The following is a 20,499-nucleotide window of genomic DNA, read 5'->3' as shown; positions in this document are numbered from 1 at the left end:
CCAACTGTTATCAAATGATCTGAGTATAAGGTATGCTGGTTTGATGCCAGTCCCTTACATAACTGTAATGAGCACTTGTGTAATCTATGGAGTGTGTTTGCAAGAAAGAGGCTGAGAAAGAAGTGGATTACATCAAGTGTACCTGCGTAATGCTATGGCAGTTTGCCCATCTGTTTGAAGTACCTTCCACCTGGCAAAAAAGTTTATCACATCCTGGATCAGCATTTATGTAACTGCGAGAGGATTAAGCTAGAATAAAAATCTTGGTTTCACTGGAACTGCACTTCCAAAGCAAACATAAGTAGGTATTGAGCGTGCAAGTAGATACTGAGGATATAAGGGATTTACTATACACCTCATATCTGCAACTCCATTCTTTGTGTTCTTCTTTGGGTTATATGGACTCACAGGTTGGATTCATGCTGTAATACTGCATAATAGAAAACATATTTCAAGGTTCCTGTGCATTTTACATTCAGATACTGCTTTTGAACAATTTCCAACACTACAAATCAAAAGATATTCTAAAACTAGCTACTCCATTTTATTTATTTCTTTCATATGGTTGCCTATCTCAAACAAGATCCTAGGTGGCTCAGAACAATCAATAAAAACAGGAATAAACACAAACCCAATCTTCCCACCAGTGCTTTCTTAACAGATATAGTGTGCTGAAAAAACAACCGAAAAAAAGTGAGAGTTGCAAGCAGATGATGGCATTGCCTGGACTGAATGTGTTATATGCAAGTTAGTGTGACTATATCTCATCTGAGTTGAATGAATTCACAATAGAAGCTCCTCCAACCCCCAGCCCCCGCTAATGGATTGCCACCATTCCCCAAGCAGATAGGATGTTGTTGTTAGTTGCGAAGTCATGTCCGACCTATCGCAACCCCATGGACAATGTTCCTCCAGGCCTTCCTGTCCTCCCCCGGAGTCCATTTAAGCTCACGCCAATTGTTTCAGTGACTCCATCCAGCCACTTCATTCTCTGCCATCCCCTTCTTCTTTTGCCCTCAATCGTTCCCAGCATTAGGCTCTTCTCCAATGAGCCCTTCCTTCTCATTAGGTGGCCAAAGTATTTGAGTTTCAACTTCAGGATCTGGCCTTCTAAAGAGCAGTCAGGGTTGATCTCCTCTAGGTTTGATTGCCTTGCAGTCCAAGGAACTAGCAGGAGTCTTCTCCAGCACCATAGTTCAAAGGCCTCAATTCTTTGGCTCTCAGCCTTCCTTATTGTCCAACTGTTGCATCCATACATTGCAACTGGGAAAACCATAGTCTTGACTATACACACGCTTGTTGGCAGGGTGATGTCTCTGCTTTTTAGTATGCTGTCTAGATTTGCCATAGCTTTCCTCCCTAGGAGGAGGTAAACTAAAACAAGGATAAGAAAGCTTTCTGAGTCACTGGCAACTTTACAATCTGGAGAGTCTGTTACGCTGTTCTCTGAAAATGGCTGCCTTAGATGGAGTTGCACATTCACTATAAGGCTTGTATGTAAAATATTTTAAGAAATTGATTTAATAAAAAGCATGTGGAGAACTGGATTCCCCACTACGCTATACCACATCACACCCTCTAATGTTTTGATGGTGTTATCTATTATCACAGGGTACTCTCTCAGGTGGACATGTTTCCAAACCAAACATGCATTTCCAAACTGCAGGCATTTATAAAGTTTAATTGCTAACAGTGTGTGTGGGATCCATGTAAAGCCTAGTGGCATTATTGAAAATAATCTATGCTGATGCTTTGCTTTGCAGTGGGTTGGCTTCTCGTATTTTAAAGGAAAATAATTTAATAAATAAAATGAAATCAGGTGAGACAAGGAACCTGCTGGGCAATAACTGAACAAGGGTGTAACTGAAATTTGCAGCATAGTTCAACAAAGAGATTAAAGAAAAAGATTAAGTTGTGTAAGATTTCTGCAATGCATTATGAACCAACTATCATAAATGTCATTTTAACACTCCTCCCCCCCATACTTGTTCAATTTTGTTTGCCTCTTTCATTTCACCTTGCTCCCATCAGTACTAGTTTCCTAGTAAGTGCAAGTAAATTATTACCTAGTAGGAAGCTGCCAGAAACCACAGAGTGGAAGAGGAGATGGAAGAATACAAAAGGACTGATGGTGGGAAAGTAGGTACTCAGAAGAGAATCAAGTCTTGATGCACTTAATTTTTCAGAAGATATAATAATAGTAACAGTAGCCATAATCTTGGATTTTTTTAAATGCTTAAATGAATTTTTAGTAATTCCAAATCAATCTCAATATTCAATTAAATTGACAACACAAATGTTATACATGCATTCTTTGCTCACCATTAGGGAAGGCAACTGAAACATTGTGCAATTCTACTTAGAATTACTAAAATACACATAGGAATGCATTTGTAAATTACATGTGCGTCTCTCAAGGGCTAATTCAATTCAAAATAAAATCACAGAAAGTATCTCAAGAATTATAGTCCAAGTTCAGCTTTGGATACCTACTGGTATTTCATCACTCTTTCATTTGGGCTCACTTGATTCCTAATCCAAAAGGTGAATACAAGTTGCTTAGTGATGCGAAGTGATAAATTCCTTTGAGCAGGGGTGCCAAACTCAATCATGTTGCAGGCTGGATCGTGATGTATCATATTTTGCCTTTGCGGAGCTGGGGTGGGCATGGCCTATGTGGGCCATATCTGGCCCATGGGGCCACCAGTTTGACAGGCCAGCGTTAGCGTTTGTGCTATTCAACTTCCTTAATTGTATTTCAGAAACTAGTTCTATGCAGTATCAGTCAAACATTATGAGTACATGTATATTTGGAGATAAGTCCAATGAATTGTATAGGAACTATAGGTAGATCTTGACTTATAACCATTCATATAGCAACCATTTGAACAATGGTTACAACAATGTTAAAAATGTGACTTATGACTGGTTCTTGCACTTACTATTGCAGTATCTGTGATCATGTGATCACAATTCAGGCACTCAGCAATTGTGTGATTCATTTAACAACTGCAGCAAAAGACATAAAATCGTGTGTGACTTAATTTAATTACATCACTTAATGATGGAAGTTAAAATTGTGGTTGTAATATGCATAGAGGAAGACATATCTTCAATCAATAGTAGGTCCACACGTACTTTGTTGACTATGTTTGCATTATTCAGGTGACCCTGAGGACACATAAACCTCCAAGTGCATCAACTACTCTCTAAAAGGATGCAAATGATCAGCTGTCTGTAAGGAATATAAATCCTTCCATTCATCCAGTCAGAGCTAAAGAAGCTTCTTGGATGAAAAGTAAAATGTCTTCAAAGAAAAAAACATAACAAGAAAGTCCAGTTGCCTCCTGAAAAAGCACCTTTGGGATAACCGTGACTTGGATGACAGACGAAGAATCTCCATAGACTGAAAATGACCCAATGACACATAATCAACCATTCCAGACTGCATCATCCTTTCTTTTATTTTTGACAAACTTTTACTTTTGTTTAAAATATGTTATCCTTCTTTGCAGCAATATAAGGTCTAAGGCCATATAGAACTTTGGGCATCAGAGGAGCAAAAATTCCAATATAAATGCAGGCACAGACTTGTGAAGCAAGCGGGGTGGGCAGAAGGTGTGCGGGGCTTGCAGTACAAAGTAGTTCATAGATCACCAGATATTTCCTAGATTCCCGAAGTTTCTGTTCCATTGTGGTGATGGTTTAAAAATCAAATAGCATTCTAAATAAAGATCCTTTGACCCCTGTGAACGGGGTGGGGAGGGGAGAGGAGGGGAGGGAGAAAACCCGAACTGGATGCCTTGAAGGAGGATAGTCCTCACAGATTCCCCACCTGGAGGAGGCACCTGCTTCTGGCTGCTTTGCTGTGTTTCTGGACTGCGCGCGCCTGTTGTCCTCCGGGGGCTCTAGCAAAAACCGAAGCGGATCCCGCCAAGGTTGAAGTCGACGGAGCAAAAGGTTCTTTCGGGGCAGCCGGAGGCGGTAAGACAGCCCGGGGTGAAACATTAGTTACGCCGCTGGCCTGGCTCGGCGGCTCTGTTCCTACTCGCGGCCTTTCTTCCCTCTGGCCGGCTGCCGGAGTTAACTCGGGTAAGGCGGCGTCCTCGGCTGAACTCCGTTCGGCGAGGGCGTCTCTGATGCGCTGGGGAGGCGCCTATGGCAGATGCGAATTGTCGCTGCGGCCCCTGTTGTCCAGACTGCGAAGCGGACGTCCTCCAGCCGAGCGAGGTGACGCCGCCGGGGCGGAAGGGAGACGCGGGCCTGGCTGCAGACGCCTTTGGGTGGGCTTCTCTCAGGGGCCAAAGTAGGTTGATTGAGCCAAAAGTCTCGTGGTTTCTATTCGCTTACAAGTTTTTATGGGGGGGTGTATTAGTTTCAACTACCACGTCCATTACGGTAACCGCAAAGTGATGCCTTAGTCTTGTCTGTCGCTCTCCTGTTTGATCCCAGCTCTTCCTGCTCCGGGGAATCTCGGGTTTGGGAGGGGAGGGTTATACTCCGTCTCTCGGTTACTCAGAGGACCCGGAGTTACGAACAATTACAACAATCTCCGTGTAAGGAGATCGTGCAGCGTATGGGTCGCTCCCGTTGAGAACTGGGTCAATAAATCCCTCCCGGCGCTTAATGACAGAGAAGACTTTCCCAAGGGCGAGCGGCGTTGCTCTGCTCCTTTGTTCGTGTGTTTGTGGTCTCCTTCTTTTTTGCCCCATTTCATTCTGTCCACCCGCCGCCCTCTTTTCCTCCCGGTCTCCCTTCGCCGCCTCCCTGCCTTATACGGAAGCGCCCAGTAACCCGTTACTAGCTCTAGGGAGAACGCAAGGGAAACACTCCCCCCCCCCCCCCCCCAATTCACCATAAGGCCTGTCCGCTCCGTTTCTCCTCACCGATCTGCTGAGGGAACAAAGAGAAGCACCATCTTGCCCCTTCCTCAGCTCCCGACCTGGAAATGCACTTCTGGATCTCTTTCCATTCAAGGCTTGGAGCCCCCTATCTTATTAGGCACGGGACATGCTCCTGAGCATGTGCAGAGCATGCTTCCCTTGGACTTTTGAAAGGCTGAGCAAAGTTTTTTTTCCCCCCATCTGTCACTTGGAATTAGAGGATTTTGCAGAATTGGAAGATAGATTGGTTGTGAACAAGTTTAAGCTTACCGGGTTATTTACTTTTTAAAAAATTAAAGATGCCTTGGAGGCCCTGGGTCAGCGCACATATACACTTATGATTCTGGTTTATAATAATGTACACTATTTTATACCATGCCGTTTTATTTTTAAATTGTCTTTATTTGGAAAATTTGGGATGAAGTATATGATTTAAACAATGTCAAATTATTTTAATAATATGAATGTTGATATGCTTATATAGTATTGTGATATGCACATGTGTGTGGAATATTGTGAAACCACTGCCCAAGTGGTGATATAAAGTCGGGGAGGGGGAAGGAAGGCAAATCTGCACAAAAATCTGCAAATTACATGTCACATAGATTACAAGCAACTTGTCAGTTAATAATTGTAATGTTAACAACCCATTGTGTTTGTTGAAACCTTCTGAGATTGCCTGAAATCTTTGATGAATTAAGTGAGAAGTTCCTAAATTCACATCCACTTTTAAATCCTACATCAGTCTAACCACACTAAATATCTTTAAAAAGGTACTACCAAGCTCCTGATTTTTTTGTCATCATAAACTAGTACAATTCGTCTCGTATAATATCCACAAGTAGTGATAAGAAGTGTGTAAATTTTAAGAAATACTACAAAAACAGCATTTGGTTTAATGCTGAAGTGTACATATTGATCAAAAAAATATATTTTGTGGAATTCTCTTCACTTACCTAATGCAGTTCTACATACTCAAACCTCTATAAGAAGCCTCTGTAGCTACTCTATTTGTTCTCATTGGAAGATCTACATTGGAGGAGACAGAAGTATGTTGTATTTCCTCTGAAATTATTCTGAAACATTGGACCTAGTGCAGAACTCGACTCTTAAGTACAAAGCATGTGCAGAATCCATGCTGCTGCTGCTACGGTTAAAGATGTTGTTAGAACAGATGTTAGAAAAGAAGTATTTCATATTTCTTGTTTTCCCAAATGATAGATCATCCTTTTAGAGCTGAACATATTGTTGGCTCTGTAAAGTATGTTTTCAGAGTAAGATATAGCTATCTTAAAACATTGCTTCAAGAGTTGCAACTCAGGTAGCCTGAAAATCCCCCCTTTCCCCCCCTCTCCTTAAGGCTCAAAAATGTATCTCTTAACAGATTTCCATCTAGTCAGGTTACTGGTCTCAGCCATACCCTGCAGAAATGGCTGCTGATGCTCCAGATTCCACTGGCGCAGGGTAAGCGTCAGTAAACAAACAGTTCAGCTCAGCATGTTCACAAGAGGAATATGAAGTTCTATCATGTACTCGTTAGGCCTTTTCCTTCTTGCACCCAACCATGACACATATTTGCCCCACCAATTACTATTTCTACATGATGTCACCTTCATCTCATTCCAAACCCATACTTAAGACAGGTCAAATTTGTTTTTGGCTGCTCTGGTTTTAAAGTAGCATTACCCTTTCTAAGCACACCAGATGTATTCTGGCTGTGGGTGAAAACTATTGAAGTATTTGCTTGTAGTCACAATCAGTTTGTCTTGAGGAAATGGGATCAGGCTATTGTACTGTCTCCTTTAAGTTAATGCAGGCCCTTCTGCTTTGAGGCCCAGGTGGTGTTTTCTAAGGCCATTCTGCTCTGAGCAACAGGAGAGTCCAATTCTTGCACATATGGCTCTCCCAGTACTCTCTCCCAGTACTCAGCTGGTTCCTAAATTGACCCCCTCAGCATGAGAACAACACTGGGGAATCCATGAGTTTCAAACCTTCCCGAAGCAGACTAGGGGTAGTCAGTGGCAGCAGTGATTTTTCTGTTTGTGATAGTACTTTTTCAGGAAAAGAACTGGTAAATATTACTGTAATTCAGCTGTGAAGACACCCCGCCCACAACAATTTATAGCATCATCTGGCCATTGCAGATTTGTCTGCATTAGCATGTAATCACCATAGCAATCATTGAATGAAGCTATAAATCACTTGCATGGGTAGCTATATGTGGAGCATTTTGCAGCCCATCATAGCTGTAAGGTATGCTCTGTAGTTCTGCCAGTTCAAGGCCTTGTGGATAATTATTTCAACTCTGCCAAATGAAACAGCCGTTAAGAGAAGTAAATAAGATTAAGGATGGTAATGGGAGGGTGAAGTTGTGGCTTTTCTGGTGATGTTGTTAACTGAATTGAGTTTTTGTCCAGGCTCCTTTGATAGAATAGCATGTCTAGTCCTGTTCTTGGCCAGGATGTTCCAGATGAACTAGGTAATAGGGGAGTCAGCCGTGGGTGGGAGAGGTGGTAGCATTTCCTAGTTACGAAAGAGCCTGGAATGCAGAATAAGGAAATAAACCATTTGACTCTTTTTTAAAAGCTAGGAGAAGATTACCCTCAATTGATGTAGGGCTGAAGATAAACATTTCTATTTGCTGTTGGAAACAGAAAAAATCCCTAGTGACATTGCTCCCTGTTTTTTTTTATTGGTTTTTAAAAACAAACATAAACAAACAAAACATAAAAACATCAAGCTGTCTTCCATAGGTGTACATACAGTGTGCCGGTTGGTTTACAAATTGTTTTGTGCTTCCATTTCGTAGTCTTCATTTACAATTACATTACATATAATCTCATATTGTCAATCAAAAACCAAATACCTTAGTATCATTATTAATCAATCATTTGACTATACTTTTATTCATTCATGTTTTACAAGATAACCACAATTTACTTAATTTATTGTATAACAGTTCATATTATCATCCCAAATCTATCCTAAAATCATTTTGTAGTTATAATTAAAAAAAGTACATCTTTATATATTTATTATTTTCTAGAAATCTACATATTTCATTACTGTACTTTGTTATCTAACCATTGATAGAAAAGATCCCAAATTTTATAAAATTGTTTATCCTCTTGTTCTCTAATTTCAAATGTCAATCTACTCATTTCAGCACATTCCAATATTTTCTTAATTATTTCCTCCTGTGATGGTATCTTCTCATTTTTCCAGTTTTTAGCAAATACAATCCTAGCCGCTGTTAATACATTTACAATCAGGTAGTTCAAGTCTTTGCTATATATTTCAGGTAAAATTCCCAATAAAAATATCTCTGGTTTCAAGTCTATATGTTTTTTCGTCATTTTCTCCAACCACATGTGGATTTTAGTCCAGTATTTTTTGGCATCTGCACAAGTCCACCACATATGGTAATATGAGACAGGTATCTGATGACATTTCCAACATTTTTCAGATTTATTCTTGAACATTCTTGCTATTCTTGTCGGGGGGAAATGCCACCTATAAAACATCTTATACAAATTTTCTTTATATGCTGTTGACATTGACATTTTATAATTTTGAGACCACAATTTTTGCCATTTCTCTAGATCAATCCCATATCCAAAATTCTTCCCCCAAGCAATCATAGTTTCTTTAACTTGTTCTTCTTCTAGTTTAATTTCTAATAAATATCCATACAATTTTTTAATCACCTTTTCATCAGTACCTGTCAAAATCTTATCTAAGTCAGTCAATTTATCATAGAAACCTTCTGTTTTAGAATCTTTATCATACCTTGAATGTATTTGTGCATATGAAAACCAATTCATCTTCATACCTTGTTCCTCTAGTTTTTGCATAGATTTAAGTTCACCCTTTTCATTCAGTATTTCACCAAATCTAACTGTTCCTTTTTGTATATTATAGGTTGGATATGAAAATGCTTCAATAGTCGATAACCAGACTGGAATTTTTGAATAACATTGTCTTTTAACCTTCTCCCAGTTTAACCACAGAGACTCCCGTATATGATGTCTTCTAAAATACCCCTGTGTTTTAGTTCCTTTGTACCATAAAAAAGCATGCCACCCCAACAACAGATCATGTCCTTCTAATGTCAACAATCTAGCATTTCTTAGTGTTATCCATTCCTTAACCCACATCAGATTTGTAGCTTGATAATACAACTCCCAATTAGGCAAACCAAATCCTCCTCTAATTCTAGCATCTTGCAAAAGTTTTAACTTTATTCTCACTTTCTTACCTTGCCATATATATTTCAACACAATTTTATTTAAATCTTCAAAATAATCTTTTCCAAGCCTAATTGGAATTGTTTGAAACAGATATAAAATTCTGGGTAATATATTCATCTTGATTGTTGAGATTCTCCCTATTAGTGAGAGTTGTAAGTTTTCCCATTTCGCCAAATCTAGCGCTATCTGCTGTTTAAGTTTAATATAGTTATTCTGTTTTAATGTACTACATCTTGCTGTCAAATATATCCCCAAATACTTGATCTTATTTGTGACTTGAATTTTCAATAGGTCTGCCAGTTCTTCCTTTTGTCTTGATAGCATATTATTTGTCAAGATCTTTGTCTTATCTTTATTTATTTTCAAACCAGCCACCTTTCCATATGTCTCTATCTTTTCTATCAATTTTGATGCTGTTTCTGCTCCCTGTTTTTGTCACTTATTTTTCTAGTGTGTTTTATATATACCTCAAGTGCTATTGTGGTATGCAGTGCTGAAGACTGCATCCTTTATTCATGAATTAAATTTTATTTATGTAATATGCTCTATCTGATTACAGCTTTAATGTAATGTTGTGCAATAGGTGTATTACAGCTACCATATGAATTTTGTTTTTGTTTCTTATTGAAGAATCGTTTTTGTTTTTATAAATCCCCATCGTGGATAGCTTTTAAAAATCCACACTGTCAGTAGGTAGCTTTGAGCCAATCAAATGTATTTTGCATAGTGTATCTGGTAGAAGATAAAATTATTTGAATTTATAGCAAAATAAAATGTAAGTATTTAAGGCAAGTGTACTGCATTGCTAGCCAACTACTCTGAGAAATGGTTTTAAAGAGTTATCCTACTTCTTCAAAGTTCAACTTTTACTTTCATAGAGGTTCACAAGGAATACCACTGCTTGCACTATTTTGATTTTTGTAGTATAGAGACATCACAGCAACTGAATATCTTTTCCAGGCCTTCATGGCTGCTCTTCCAAATGCAACTTGTTATATATTTCTTGGCTGTTTTGCTCCAATTTTAAAATTATACCAATCTTCTTTCAATCCAGCTTGAAGTCAGTGTTGGCTATGAAGAACAAATTGGACTAGCAGGAATGGATAGGTTGTTCTACTGCTTCGTTTTGATTTCTCAAGCCATATAGTCCAACTACATTTTCCTTAATATTTCCAACCTTGCCATTCCAGTCCCCAATCACAAGCAGCACAACTTGCCAGCAATCTATCAATAATCAATTTTAACTTGATCCTAAAACTCATCAACCTCTTCTTCTGATCACAAATTTGTATCAAGAGTACAAATCTGGATGATCGTCACATTAAAAGGTTGTTCACAAAAATCTAATCAATATCATTCAGTCACTGAATGTAGCCAAGTATTGTTCTTGCTGTGCCCTTCCTAACTATAAAAGCAATTCCACTCCATTGTTCTTAGCATCCTAAGTATTAAGCAGTGTGATCTTCCGATTAAAATATCTAATCCTGGGTAATTTCAAGTCTCTGATGTTAGTATATGGTAATTTTATTTCAGTTTTCAGTTTTCATCTATTCATGCTCCTTACATTCCATGTTCCTATGGTAATTCTGTTTTTTGCAGCTTTGGATTTTCTTTTGCTGAATGTCAAGATCAGCAATTAGATATCCCAAAGATTTTAATCTAGTCAATTCATAAGTACTGTACTATCAGCTCTCCAAAAATCCTCAGCTGTTCCTCACTAGCACGTTAAGTGTCACCTGACTTGAAGGAGTGATGGGATTCAATTTTTTTTACTACCGGCTCTGTGGCTTGGTGGGCGTGGCAGGGGAAGGATACTGTAAAATCTCCAGTCAGAGGTGGTATTTGCCGGTTCTCCGAACTACTCAAAATTTCCGCTACCGTTCTCCAGAACTGGTCAGAACCTGCTGAATACCACCTCTGACTTGAAGGATCCATTATTCAGCACTATACCATCAAATGTTTAGTATTTTCTGTCTGTATGATTTACTTGGTAAAAATGCAAGACTGGCTTACCATTGCCTTCCACAACACAGCATGAATTGATGTCTTCTCTATGGCCACTGAATGATCATTTGCCTCCAGCTTTTTCCTGTATCACTGCTGCTAAGTGTAGGTGTCTTCTTTACATGTATAGTTGGGGTGACCTTCATGCCTTAGTTGGGAATGTATATATATACCCTGGGACATTCTCATCCTTCCCAGGACGCCCCATGAGATAGCACAGCAGGAATTGAGGTGGTGGTGCCCATCTGCAGATGAGTCATAAATAGTAAATTATCTCATTAGATGACTGTTTTGAGGATAAATGAATATGCAGTTAAAAGCATCTTAGGAATGACTAATAAATGTTAACATTTTAAAGATTGTCTCTCTGTCTTCTAGATATGTGGAGACATAGCAATCCTGTGTGCAGTTAATTTAGTGTGGCAAATAGGAATGTGTGTTATGGGGCTGCATCTTGCTAGTGAGTAGCAATATCAAACCTTATCAAAGCAGCCACCAGAGAGCCACAAATAGTTCGGCTTCTCTAAATCTCCTCTATTAAGTGGTCTTATGATTGAGGCCTTGAAGCTGTGGGAGCGACCATATACCCAAGATTCAGAACTATAGAGATCTCTTAACCATTTGGCCACCAAACAGCAGGCTAGGTATATGCATTTCCTTCTCTTTGACTTTGCAGGCCCTCCCCAAATGGGTACACTGAGGAAATCCAGCTGTAATGGTCTCTGATTTGTTTTCCTTCTTCCCATCTTGCAGGCTTTGGGGAGATGGATCTGCCTTTGGAGGAACCGCCAACCCAGCCTCCATCAGAACCACTATCGGCACCTCCAAATTCTATGCCGGTGGGTGAGCTCCAGAGTGCCATGTCTTGTTTTGCAGAGGAGACTGTGTCATTCCTCTCTGTCAATAGCTTGGTAAGCCAGTCCCTGCTCAGAGCAGCTAGCAGCCTGGGGGCACAGCAGAAAGAGCAAGGGGTGCCCTCAGCCATGGCCCGGCGCAAGCGAGAATTCACTCCAGATGATAAGAAGGATGATGGCTACTGGGACAAGAGGAAGAAGAACAACGAAGCAGCCAAACGCTCTCGAGAGAAACGGCGGGTCAGTGATTTAGCCCTGGAGGGACGAGTTTTGGCCCTGCTGGAGGAAAATGCCCGCCTGAAGGCAGAACTCCTAGCCCTCAAGTTTCGCTTTGGCTTGATCCGGGATCCAGTAGAAGCTCCTCAACCAGCACTTACACTGGCCAGTGAACTCCATCGGTCAGCCACTCTGTCCCAGCACTTCCCAGTGGCTCCTGAGCTACCCCGCTACCCTTGCACCTTCCACCCAGAGCCAGCTACCAGTTCTGAGGACTCTGGCTTTTCCACCCCAGGAAGTTCTAACCTGGGAAGTCCTGTCTTTTTTGAGGAACGTGACAGGTCAGAGGAAGGAATTATGTATGAGAGGCATTGCCTAGTACCCGATGCTTCAACTGATGGAGCTGATCTGGGCCGTGTTGTCCGTTACGACTCCGGGGAGAGCATCAAAGGTCTTCCCCACAAGTTGCGTTTCAAAATGGCGGTAGGGTCAGAGGAGATAGCTGGAGAGCAATCTGCACACTGCCCACCTTCTCCACCGGGAGGAACATGGAGGGGGCTGGTGACACGGAAAGACCAGCTAAGCACAGGGTGTTCTGCAGGTCCCCTGGCAGTTGAGAGTAATGGTGAAACGGAGATCCCCGGGGCCCCTCAAGAACCTGAGTACCAGGTAGAGAACCGCTCCCTACAATGTCAGCTGGCCTCACTTTCAGCTGAAGTGGCCCAGCTGAAAAAACTGTTCTCTGAACAAATCCTCATCAAGATGAATTGAAGGGGGGAGACAAAGGTAGAAGGCGGTCCCTTTTCTTCCCTTCTTTCCTAGGGCTACCAAATGTTGGCTGCAAAAATTGAATTACCACTAGATGGTAGGCAAGAGCTAATTTTTTTATCCATTTCTCTTCTGTCCTATTAAGTAGTCAAGAATTGTGCAGCCCAAATCTTGTATCCTTATTTTCCCCCTTTCCCATCTTCCAGTGCTTTATCCATTTTTTATCCATTTCTCTTCTGTCCTATGAAGTAGTCAAGAATTGTGCAGCCCAAATCTTGTATCCTTATTTTCCCCCTTTCCCATCTTCCAGTGCTTCACATGTTTACATTTGCATACATTTAACCCTGGAAGTTTACTTTTGATGTAAAGATTTGTATTAAGGAAAGCCCCTCCTCCTTTTAACTGTGTGCTCTAGCGTGCTCTTTCCACATTCTACATTGATTTCCCATACATGTAAGTTAAAGGAGGCCACCTAGCATGGGAATGCTTGGTTCAATTTTGGTGGGGTGAATAGGGCACAGCTACTGCTGGCATCCTGGAGAGAAAGACGGATGCGGCTCTGCAGTTTGTCAGTCTTGGGAAACTGTCCTGCTTGCCATGCCTAAGAAAGATTATACCAACCCAGATGAACTTCAGTTAGGTAAATACATCTGTCCTTAAAAAGCAGGCATTTCCTGGATCAGGCCAAGGGTTCAGCAGCTACCCAGATGCATCTTGGATGATAGAAACATGGATCTGAGGGCAAAAGCTCTTCCTCGTTGACCTCCAGCAGCTGTTACACAAGGTACATATCCTCTGCGTGGTCCATATTAGACTAGTAATAGTTTGATCAGGGCTACATTAAATGGACTGCAAAACTCTGAATGACCATTGGGTGGCAGAAGGGAACTATGTAGTGATGGGGTCGCCATTAAAATAAGGCATACTATACAACATAACATTTAAAATATAAAATACAAGATCAAAATGTGTACAATTTAAACAGACCTTGCCCAGAAACTAGTGACGTTCGTTGCATTCTGTCGTGCTGCCGTGAGGTCCTCAATTGTGCGTTGATCAGGATACAAAGGACAGGTATACAAATGTGTTGCTGTCGGCGTGTCATCACAATTGCCAAGGAGTCTCCCTGAAGAATGTGTGCTGTTAACACATTTGGATGTCCCCTGGGCAACAGCTTATAGCTGGGTAATCCTCTTGATCCAGAAGCATCTGAAGGGTAGTGAGACCTGGTAACCCTCAGTATGATCTTCCATGAATATAGGCACTATATTCCTTTGAGAGTTACATCAGGGGCTATCGTGTCTTAACTGATCTGGACTTCTGGGAAACAATCATTAGAAAATTGTTCTTGAGCACAAGTAGATTCCAGGCTGCTTTTTGTAGCTTCTTTCTCCCCATTTGGTTTGTCTCTAGGTAGACACGTGAAGTAGATCATGATCAACAATTAGGTGGTCCTTAATTTATAACCATTTGTTTAGCAGCTGTTTGAAGTTATAACAGTAAAACTGGTCCTTGCACTTACAACAGTTGCAGGAGCTTCGGTGGCGCAGTGGTCAGACTGCAGTACTGCAGGCCATCTCTGCTAACTACCGGCTGCCTGCAACTTGGCAGTTCAAATCCCACCAGGCTCAAGGTTGACTCATCCTTCCAAGGTGGGTAAAATGAGGATGCAAATTGTTGGGGGGCGATATGCTGACTCTGTAAACCGATTTGAGAGGGCTGTAAAGCGGTATATAAGTGCTATTGCTATTGCTATCTCCCAGTCATGTCATCAAAATTCAGGCATTTAGCAAATGGTATGTGCAACATCCTGGGATCGCCATTTGCGACATTCCCACATGGTTTCTGGGTAAGAAAAGTCAATGGAGGGTGCCAGTTTTGCATAACAAATGTGTGATTCACTTAACAACTGCAGTAATTCAATTCACTTAATAATCATGGCAAAAACGGTTGTAAAATTGTGCATAACTGACTTAACAACCGCCTTGTTTAGCAATGGAAATTCTAGTTCTAATTGTGGTTGTAAGCCAAGAACTACCTCTACATCAGCTGCCAAGATGGGTGAACCCAGGAAAATTAGCAAACTGGTTTAGAACAAAGGCTCTGGATTTCTCATTACTTTCCCCAGTTCTTCAAATGTGCCTGGAAACTGACTCTGAGGTTTGAGAATGTGCTAAAAGTACTCTGCACATGCTCCAATATGCTCTTCTTTATTCATGTGAAAATTTGACACTGCAAGTATTCAGTTGAAGAACTGTTAGCTGATTAGTCATGTTTTTGAGGTTTATTGTTTCAATGATTTAATAAACACTTCGATTACTGTATCCTCGACATGTATTCCTTTTTGAGAAATGAGTACCATACTGTACTTTAGTAAATATTTTCAGTTATCAGCACAGTGCTAACGTTTTTCTAACTTCCCCATCACTTCCTCCATCATTTTTCTCCTACAGAATAATCTTGAATGGTGAAAAGATGAATGAAACCCTAATAGCTTCTGACTGTAGTACTAGGAATCTTCTATCTGATAGGATGAAAAAATATGCCTTCATATAATTTATTGCTCTCATGCCTCTGTTTAAAATCCTATTTTAGATTTGACCATAATGGAAAGAGGCAGCTCTCCCTCCCACCCAATTTCATCTGGAAAGTATATAGCTCTATACTCACAGACACGGAGAACAATTAAATGTGTCCACTGGCAACACTGTAATGCAGCACTTAACAGTTCATCAGGCTGTACAACCATCGTTTCTGAAACAGTCCAAAAATCCAACTAAGCCTTCTACAACTGGGTTTTTTTCTGCAAGTATTAGAATTTAGTTCCCATACTTAGCCAGGGATTGTAGAAATTGAAGTCTTCTGGACTGAAGACTGGTCTAACTGCTTAAAATGAGCCTTCTGTCATTTTGTACAGAACTGTAATCTGAAATCAGCTCCCTTATTGCATAATTTTTGCAGAGGTGAAAGAACCAGAAATGTTTGCTTTCACAGGAAAGTGGGAAGTTACTACATACAGAAAAACAAACTTATGGAACGAAGTTTGAATGTCTATGTCCTAGCTATAAAAACTACAAGCAACTTCTTAATTTAAATTCTCCTTCATTGTTTGGAGTAAAATATTTCTTTGAACGGATAAGGTCTATTGCTTATCAATAATAGACATGATAGTTTTGAAAAACGTTGCTATGCTGACACTTTCCAGAAGGGGGCGTCAGAATATGCCCACTCAGCTGCTGCTTTCATTGACTTCTCACCCATCCGTTGGGAAGAGAATCAACCATAAATGCCTCCAAGGATGCGATAATCTCCAGATGTGCAAGTCCAAGCATGATGGGCACTGTGCTCTGAAATATCTGGGAATTTTGGGGCCAGAAAGCCTGAATGTCATTCAACTTATTTTTGTGCATATTTCCATTTTTTCAGTTGTGTCTACTTGATTGAAGTTAATTCTGCAATGTCCTATTATATCCTGGGAAATACCAGGCCTCCTACATTACACAGCCATAATAAAGAGGAATGTCTGCAGAACAGGGTAAAAAAAAACAATCAAGAAGACAGCCATGACAATGTGATGGAAGCTCTGTTAGCAAATGAACTACTCCAAGTGTTTTTTTTTTTCAAGTTTTAGCATGCTGGTTGGGGAATTCTGGGAATTGAAACCCACACATCTTAAAGTTGCCAAAATTGAGAACCACTGACACACTCATTGCAGAATTATTTAAAAGGAACCCGGTTGATTTGACTTGACACTGTTGCCTTAACTATTGGCTGCTCCCCCCTCAGTTACACTTACTGCCTCTACACCAGGGGTGTCCAACCTTGGCAATTTTAAGACTTGTGGACTTCAACTCCCAGAGTTCCTCAGCCAGCAAAGCTGGCTGAGGAACTCTGGGAGTTGAAGTCCACAAGTCTTAAAATTGCCAAGGTTGGACACCCCTGCTCTACACCCTTTCAGGCTTCCTTTTCCATTCTTCCCTCTCAAAAAGTCTGTAGTGCCAGCGTGACTTATGCCAAGGTCAGGGCAGCCTCATGGAATCATAGCAGAGCTGCTCTTAGGACTGGGCAGGACAAAATGACCAGGTAATGGATAAAGAGGAGAAGGAAGCAGCAAAAAGGTGATGGAGGATACGGCTGCCCGTTGCCCTCGAAGGGAGCCTACATTGCCTCCAATTTATCCAAAAGTTCCGGGAGCAAAGGTCTTCCAACCAGCCCTAATCCTGAGACTGCAATTAGCTGAGGTTGGTGTCTCTTATCTGTTGACTTTCGCTTTGGTTCTCACCAAAGGAGAGTGAGCAAGCGTTTTTTTTCCATGAAGGGCAGGGTGGGTGGGGCTGAAAGAAGCCAGAGGCAAAAGTGGGTGGAGAGACCTGCCCAACCTCTTTCAAAATCTCTGTTTGTTGACGTTACATAATACAAATAGAAAACTATTGACTTTTTCCTGGCATTCTGTGGTTATCCAGATTTCTGTAGCCCAGATCTGGTGGTCCTATGGTTAGCACAGCTGAGGCTGCAGAGAAGAGACCCGTAGCTCTGGACAGGTCCCCTGCTTGAGGGTGGTAGTGGTGGAAGGCAAAAATTAAGCCAAGGGCTACATGACATTAGTCAAAGGTCCATTGATTCTCCATCCTTGCTGCTTTATCATGTTAAATCCATGGTGTAAATCTACAGTATGTGTTTTCCCATATGTTCCCGCCCTTAATCCTCTTTTTTCTCATGACAGTCATGTTTGTCAACCCTTTACACTTTGACATACTTCTTTAGCAATTAAAATACTATATAAAATGTTGATGGATAATCTGCCCAGGGCAAAATAGACAATGGAGAAAGGGAAGGGAAACTGGTTTATTTACCAGTTCAGGTATTACATATATTTTGGAGAGGGTGAGTTACTAGTCTTTTATAACCTCATTAAGAGATGATTCTAAGAAAAGTATTATAATATGACTGAAGAGATAGGATTATTTTATCTTCAGTTTTACTAAAAACGGGAAAGGAAATAGATTGTTCCTGAACAGTAGATGGAGAGAAGCAGTCTAATTTGTCAGATACAGATTAACAGAATTGGAAGGGATCTTGTAGGTCATCTAGTCCAAACCCCTGCCCAAGCAGGAGACCCTATACCATTTCTGACAGATGGCAGTCCAGTCTCTCCTTGAAAGCTTTTAGTGATGAAGCTCCCATAACTTCTGAAGGGAAGCTGTTCCATTGGTTGATTGCTCTCACTGTAAGAAAATTTTTCCTTATTTCCAGATTGAATCTCTCATTGTTCAGTTTCCATCCATTGTTCTATGTCTGGCCTTCAGGAAAATAGCTTGACCCCTTCCTCTCTGTGGAAGCCCCTCAAATATTGAACACTGATATCATGTCTCCCCTGGTCCTTCTCTTCACTAGACTAGCCATGCCCAGTTCCTGCAACCGTTCATTGCATGTTTTAGCCTCCAGGCCCTTAATCATCTTGGTTGCTCTTCTCTGCACTCTAGAGCCTCAACATCTTCTTTATAATATGGTGACCAAAACTGGATACAGTACTCTAGGTGTGGTCTTACTAAGGCTTTATAGAGTGGTATTTGTACCTCCCTTGATCTTGATTGTATCCCTCTGTTAATATAATTTAGGATTGCATTAGCTTTTTTGGTTGCCGCTGCATACTGTTGACTCATATTTAATTGGTTGTCCACAAAGACTCCAAGATTCTTCTCACAGTTACTGCTATTAAACCTGGTTTCACCCAGTCTATATGTGTACTTTTGTTTTTTCTTGCCTAAATCTAACTTTACTTTTCTCTATGTTGATTTTCATGTTGTTAGATAGGGCCCAGTGTTCAAGTGTGTCAAGATCCATCTGGATCAGCAGGGGTGTCAAACTCACATTGTTATGACGGCATCACATGACGTATTGAGACTTTCCCCCCCTTTGCTAAACCGGGAATGGACGTGGCCAGCGTGTGACGCATCCCTCCATGTAGATGTAGTACCCTTAAGGACTACTCGCTGAGTACGGTTTGTCAGCCAGTTGCAAATCCATCTGATGGTGATGCTATCTATCCCACTTTTTTCTAACTTGCCAAGAAGTAGGTTGTGGTCTACTTTGTTGAATGCCTTGCTGAAATCTAAATATATTATGTCCACAGTATTTTGCTGGTCTACTAATTTAGTCACTTTGTTGAAGAATGAAATAAGATTGGTTTGGCATGATCTGTTTTTAACAAACACATGCTGACTTCTAGTTATTACTTTACTCATTTCTAGATGTTGGCTTTGATAAAACCAACATGTCTCCAGAGAAGGCTGGGGAGCCTTGTGAGGGGGAGAGGGTGTCAGCCAAGGGACAATGGGGAAGTACCGTACTAAAATGGGAATAAGAATCTTACAGAAATAATTTTACCCAAGTGATTAGTAAGCACAAAGTTGGTGGCTGTTTTTCCTCTTCCACCCAATGATTGCCATGATTCACCAGCATGGCAAGCTTTGCCTCAGTTTCTTCCATGGCCTGAACTCTGTTGTTAGTTGGGCTGAAATAACAAATTCTGAAGATTATAAATTCTGAAGACTATAAATGGCCAATTATTTCCATTATGTTATTTTACTACTGTGGGAGAAAATTCTTTGGATATTCTGTACCCCAACACTAAGGTATGCTCATTTTAGTAACCGTTCTGTTCTGCAGAATCCAAGATTTTTCCTTGGATGGTGGATTAAGGATTTATTGACAGATGACAAGTTAGTGGACACACTGTCCTGGGATACGTTTTGATGTATTTGTTTAGCCCAACAACAATTTTAGGACTCTTTTCTTAAAATAATATGTTTATTAAAAACCTAATACACAAAATGCATACTCTTAGTCATATGCATGGTAATAGGGAAATCATATATGTAAGAGTCTTCATATATGCAGTGAATTCCATTCACCCAAACGCCATTCACTATATGAGTGGGAATTCATCACCAGTCAGTTAGAACTGAAAAAAAATTGTTGGAGAAGCAAAATGTTTCAAAGAAAAAACAATCCAAGAAAGTCCAGTTGCATTTTGGAAAAAGCATCTTTGGGACAACCGTGACCCGAATAACTGAGAATAAATTGAATAGGATTTTGCTATTTAGGATTTTGTTGTTAATTCACCCTGTTCCGCATTATGATTTTTGCCTGTAGCCCAGAACATTTCTGCAAAGGACTCATGAGTTGCCTTGAAAATGCGTTTTTTATTTTTTGTTTTCAATTCACAAAAACTTTTGGAAATGCAGTTTTGCATTGTAACATTTCTAAATACTTTTGTTTCCCATGTGCATGTTTATGTTATATAGGTGGTCCACAACTTACAACCACAATTGAAACTTTCCATTGCTAAGCAAGAAAGTGGTTAAGTGAGTTGTGCCCCATATTATAACTTTTTGCTACAGTTGTTAAGCAAATCACTGCAGTTGTCACTGTGACTCATGCAGTTATTAAACAAATATGGCTTCTCCCATTGACTGCCTGTTGGAAGCCAGCTGGAAAAGGTTATAAATGGGGATCACAGGA

The 20,499-nt window shown here is 40.5% G+C and overlaps 1 protein-coding gene across 3 annotated transcripts; it reads left to right on the top strand.

The window, feature by feature from the left end:
• The first annotated feature begins 3,846 nt into the window (after window positions 1-3,846).
• On the top strand, window positions 3,847-15,299 carry LOC113421539 (uncharacterized). 3 transcript variants are annotated; one of them, XM_087956960.1, is made up of 2 exons: window positions 3,847-3,984; window positions 11,891-15,299. In XM_087956960.1, exon 2 carries the CDS (start codon window positions 11,902-11,904, stop codon window positions 12,976-12,978), a length of 1,077 nt encoding a protein of 358 aa, XP_087813086.1. In that variant the 5' UTR covers window positions 3,847-3,984; window positions 11,891-11,901; the 3' UTR covers window positions 12,979-15,299. The 3 variants fall into 3 exon arrangements, with proteins under 3 accessions (XP_087813086.1, XP_087813087.1, XP_087813085.1); XM_087956961.1 differs by lacking the exon at window positions 3,847-3,984 and adding an exon at window positions 4,140-4,287; XM_087956959.1 differs by lacking the exon at window positions 3,847-3,984 and adding an exon at window positions 4,170-4,306.
• The last annotated feature ends 5,200 nt before the right edge of the window (window positions 15,300-20,499 follow it).

The sequence above is a fragment of the Notechis scutatus genome, chromosome 2 (assembly GCF_049901735.1).
Source record: "Notechis scutatus isolate UNSWTSFEM ecotype Mainland chromosome 2, rNotScu1.2, whole genome shotgun sequence".
Classification (NCBI taxonomy): Eukaryota; Metazoa; Chordata; class Lepidosauria; order Squamata; family Elapidae; genus Notechis; species Notechis scutatus.
Note: the sequence above shows the minus strand (reverse complement) of the source record. Positions and strands in the feature narration are given on the sequence as shown.